The following is a 3,421-nucleotide window of genomic DNA, read 5'->3' on the forward strand; positions in this document are numbered from 1 at the left end:
AACCCAGATACAATCCTGGCCAACTGGCCAAACATCTGCTGCATCTGCTGCACCTTACTCGTCTGCTCCGCATATGCCGCTCTCGATTCTTCTAGTTGACCCTTCAACAGCTGCACTTCAGTGGTCAGCTTGACTAATTCTGCAGATGGCTGAGATGAAGACCCGGCGCTGAGATCACGAACCCGATCCGCTCCCATTCCGCGTATCTCCCTACCACGCCTAACACCCAGTGTCTCCGTCATAATACGAAGACCGGCATCGCGATCGGGGACTGAGATCGACTCCGTTCTCCAACGGAGTGTCCGGAGGGTACTGGCTAGCCACCTCCTCCAAATAACTCGCCTTCTTGGCGAGCATCTCAGCCTTCAAAATATTATACACAAGTTAGGAATTAGGAAATCAAATACAAATATTTAAATTTGTGAAATAAAACTAAAATATAAAAAACTAACGTGCTTCGCCTTGCCCTTGTCGTTGCCGGGTCGGGCATAAACATCCCCGTAGTTGTCGACCTCCGGAAATTGCGAACCAGCCTGAAAAAGAATGTAATGTTGACAAAAACTCAAACAATACTAAGGAATATATATATTAAATTAAATAATAGCGCACCTGACGATACGACTCCACCCGGTATGAGAAGGGCATGGAACCACCATGATGATCAATCCTTGCGGGCGCTTTCCGGTTCTGAAGATTGGCATTCGACTTCCTCTGTTAAATATTAAGCAAATTGTAAATGCACATATTAGTGCATACACAATAAAGGAATAACATAAGAAAAAATAATTTTGAAGTCCTAAAATGATATAACATACCAAAAATTTCGGACTCTGAAAATGAGTGCACAACCACTGCCACTGATCAAGCCGAGCTGCCATCTCCGGAGGAGGGCTGGCCAATGCCTCAGCTGCCGATCCAAACATGTTATCTTCTCTGTGCAGCTCGTGCTTCCATTGTGTGTAAACTTTTCTCAATAACTTCTCCATATACCTAGCTACATTCGAATCCTCCATCCGAATGTCATAGTTTACCTGAAAAAAATGCAATTATCAAATTGTTAGAAATGATCAAATTAATCATTTTATATTAATCGAAATATACTCACAGATTTGGAGCCCATAATGCTCCTCTTGATGGCGTCATCAACCTTTTCCCAACTGGGGAAAAGCATGGGGCATTCACCACGGATAATCGATCCGACAAAGGAAGCGAAAGTACTATGGATCTCCTTGCTCGGTCGTAGGTGATCTTGCTCAAGAACGATTCGAATCCTCTCGTTCGTCGTGCGAGTGATTCGCGACGCCTTCAACCCTCTACTTATCCCCCTCGTGGTTTTGGTACCTAGAAAAGCAAATATAACATATTAATTTCACAGTAATCTTATAACATCTAAATAAAATTAAACATAAACACAAGTGATGTGAAAACATTTTTCTTACTCTCTGATGATGAGGCAGTACGAGTGGATGATGCAACATTATCATATGCACCATAACGGTGACCACGTCGGGCCCTCCGTGCCGACTGAATCGCAGACCCAGTACTAGATGAGAGATCTGGGGGTATCGCCGGGGTCGATTCGCCCTGGGCTATGAGGTCGGGCTGTACTGCAGGGGCGGGCTAGGCTGCAGGGGCGGACATGGATGCTGAACTGGACCTCCGAGATCCACCCCTGTTCGAGATCAAACTCATCTGCACAATTCAATAAATATTTATGTTAGTAAAAAAGAAAACTAAAGTAATAACTTACTAATCTGAATCATCATTATCACTTACTAATATGAATCACCATTATCAATTACTAATCTGAATCACCACTAGAAATACTCATTTCATCATCATCATCATCGATACCATCAACATCATCATCTTCATATTCATCTTCATCCTCATCTTCATCTTCATATTGGAGCGCAGTCACGCCCAGTGCCCATGCGCGCGTCCAATAGACTCTCGAACGGATCTAAGGTGAATTTAAATTTAGTGTACAAAGTTATCCACTGATAACTTCACACGACTAGTTAAATGTACAAAGTTATCGATTGATAACTTCGCACAAGCGCTTCGTGCCACATGACCTCACCCAGTACTCGAGGAGTGCTGGACTACGTCATCGGAAATTTTGCAATTACAACTAAACTAAATGTAACATACAAACTAAACTATAATTAATCTAACAATATACATTTATGCATACAAACAAACTATTAAATTTTAGCATATAAAAACATACAAATTAATTAATCAATTTTATAATTAATTTTAACATACAAACTAATTCACTCAAAAATTTAATACAATTATATATGAAACATTAAATACTAAATCATACAAAAACTTAACTAAAAGATAGATTAAACACATACCTCACCAAAAATGCAATTATCCTTCACAACAAATGCAACACTATCCTTCCTTCACCAAAAAAATAAATCATTGTCAAATATGAGCCCAACATCAATCTAAATTCAGATTTCACAACCAAACCACTAAATTAAAAAAACCCACAACATTAACTAATTACCACTAAAATCAGAAATTTCACAACCAATTTATGCAAAATCCACAACAAGTACAAAATCTACAATATTAGAAAACATAAAAAATAGAAAATACCATAAAAAACAGAAAATACAAAAAAAAAAACAGAAAATACCATAAATTCAAAAAAAAACAAAATACCTGTGTTTCGGGGGGGTGTTGAGCTGGTTTCGGCTTGGAGGGGGGGTTTTGGGTGAGCTGGTTTCGGCTGGGGGGGGGGATGGGTTTCGGTGGGGGTGGGTTTTCGGGGGAGGTGGGTTTCGGGTGGGGGGGGGGGGGGGTTTCGGCGGGGTGGGTATTCGGGTGGGGGGTGGCTTTCAGCGGGGGTGGGTATTCGGGGGGGGTGGCTTTCGGCGGGGGTGGGTTTTCGGGGGGGTGGGTTTCGGCGAGGGTGGGTTTTCGGGGGGGGGGGGGGGTGGGTTGCCGATGGGGGAGGGGTTTTGGGTTTCGGGGAAGGAGGGAGGAGGAGGAGGGAGGAGGAGGGAAGGACGAGGAGGAGGGAGTGGCCGGCGCGCTGAGAGGGAGTGAGAGCTGAGGAAGGAGGAGGGACTGCGCGCTGCGAGGGCGAGGGAGTGAGTGAGAGAGAGTGACTGAAGTGAACCCAGAAATGGGTTAAACTTAAAGACTTTGGGCGACGAACATGAATTCGTCGCCCAAAGTAACTTTAGGCGAGGAATTAACAAGTTCGTCGCCCAAAGATACTTGGGGCGACAGAATTAAGTTCGTCGCCCAAAGTCGTTGACTTTAGGGCACCGTTTTATCCCGCCATAATTTCAGACTTTGGGCGACGCACTGTTCGTCGCCCAAAGCTACATTTCGTCGCCCAAAGTTGAATTTTTTTATGAACCATGATCGTTCATACGTTCGAGCGCCAATACCA

The 3,421-nt window shown here is 43.5% G+C and overlaps 1 protein-coding gene across 1 annotated transcript; it reads right to left on the bottom strand.

The window, feature by feature from the left end:
* Positions 1–219: 219 nt before the first annotated feature.
* On the bottom strand, positions 220–1,120 carry LOC147292583 (uncharacterized). The gene is made up of 5 exons (XM_086230890.1): positions 1,106–1,120; positions 816–1,031; positions 610–711; positions 453–533; positions 220–363 (listed from the first exon to the last, which is right to left on the bottom strand). Exons 1-5 carry the CDS (start codon positions 1,118–1,120, stop codon positions 220–222), a joined length of 558 nt encoding a protein of 185 aa, XP_086087016.1.
* Between the last annotated feature and the right edge of the window lie 2,301 nt (positions 1,121–3,421).

The sequence above is a fragment of the Dryas octopetala genome, chromosome 2, assembly GCF_963921425.1.
Source record: "Dryas octopetala chromosome 2, drDryOcto1.1, whole genome shotgun sequence".
NCBI lineage: Eukaryota > Viridiplantae > Streptophyta > Magnoliopsida > Rosales > Rosaceae > Dryas > Dryas octopetala.

What these genes read in the sequence shown, in the direction of transcription:
- LOC147292583 (XM_086230890.1), bottom strand. An exon ending in GGGTGGAGTCGTATCGTCAG is followed by an intron (nt 534 to 609) that starts GTGCGCTATTAT and finishes ATTCTTTTTCAG; the next exon opens with GCTGGTTCGCAATTTCCGGA. An exon ending in ACAAGGGCAAGGCGAAGCAC is followed by an intron (nt 364 to 452) that starts GTTAGTTTTTTA and finishes AATATTTTGAAG; the next exon opens with GCTGAGATGCTCGCCAAGAA.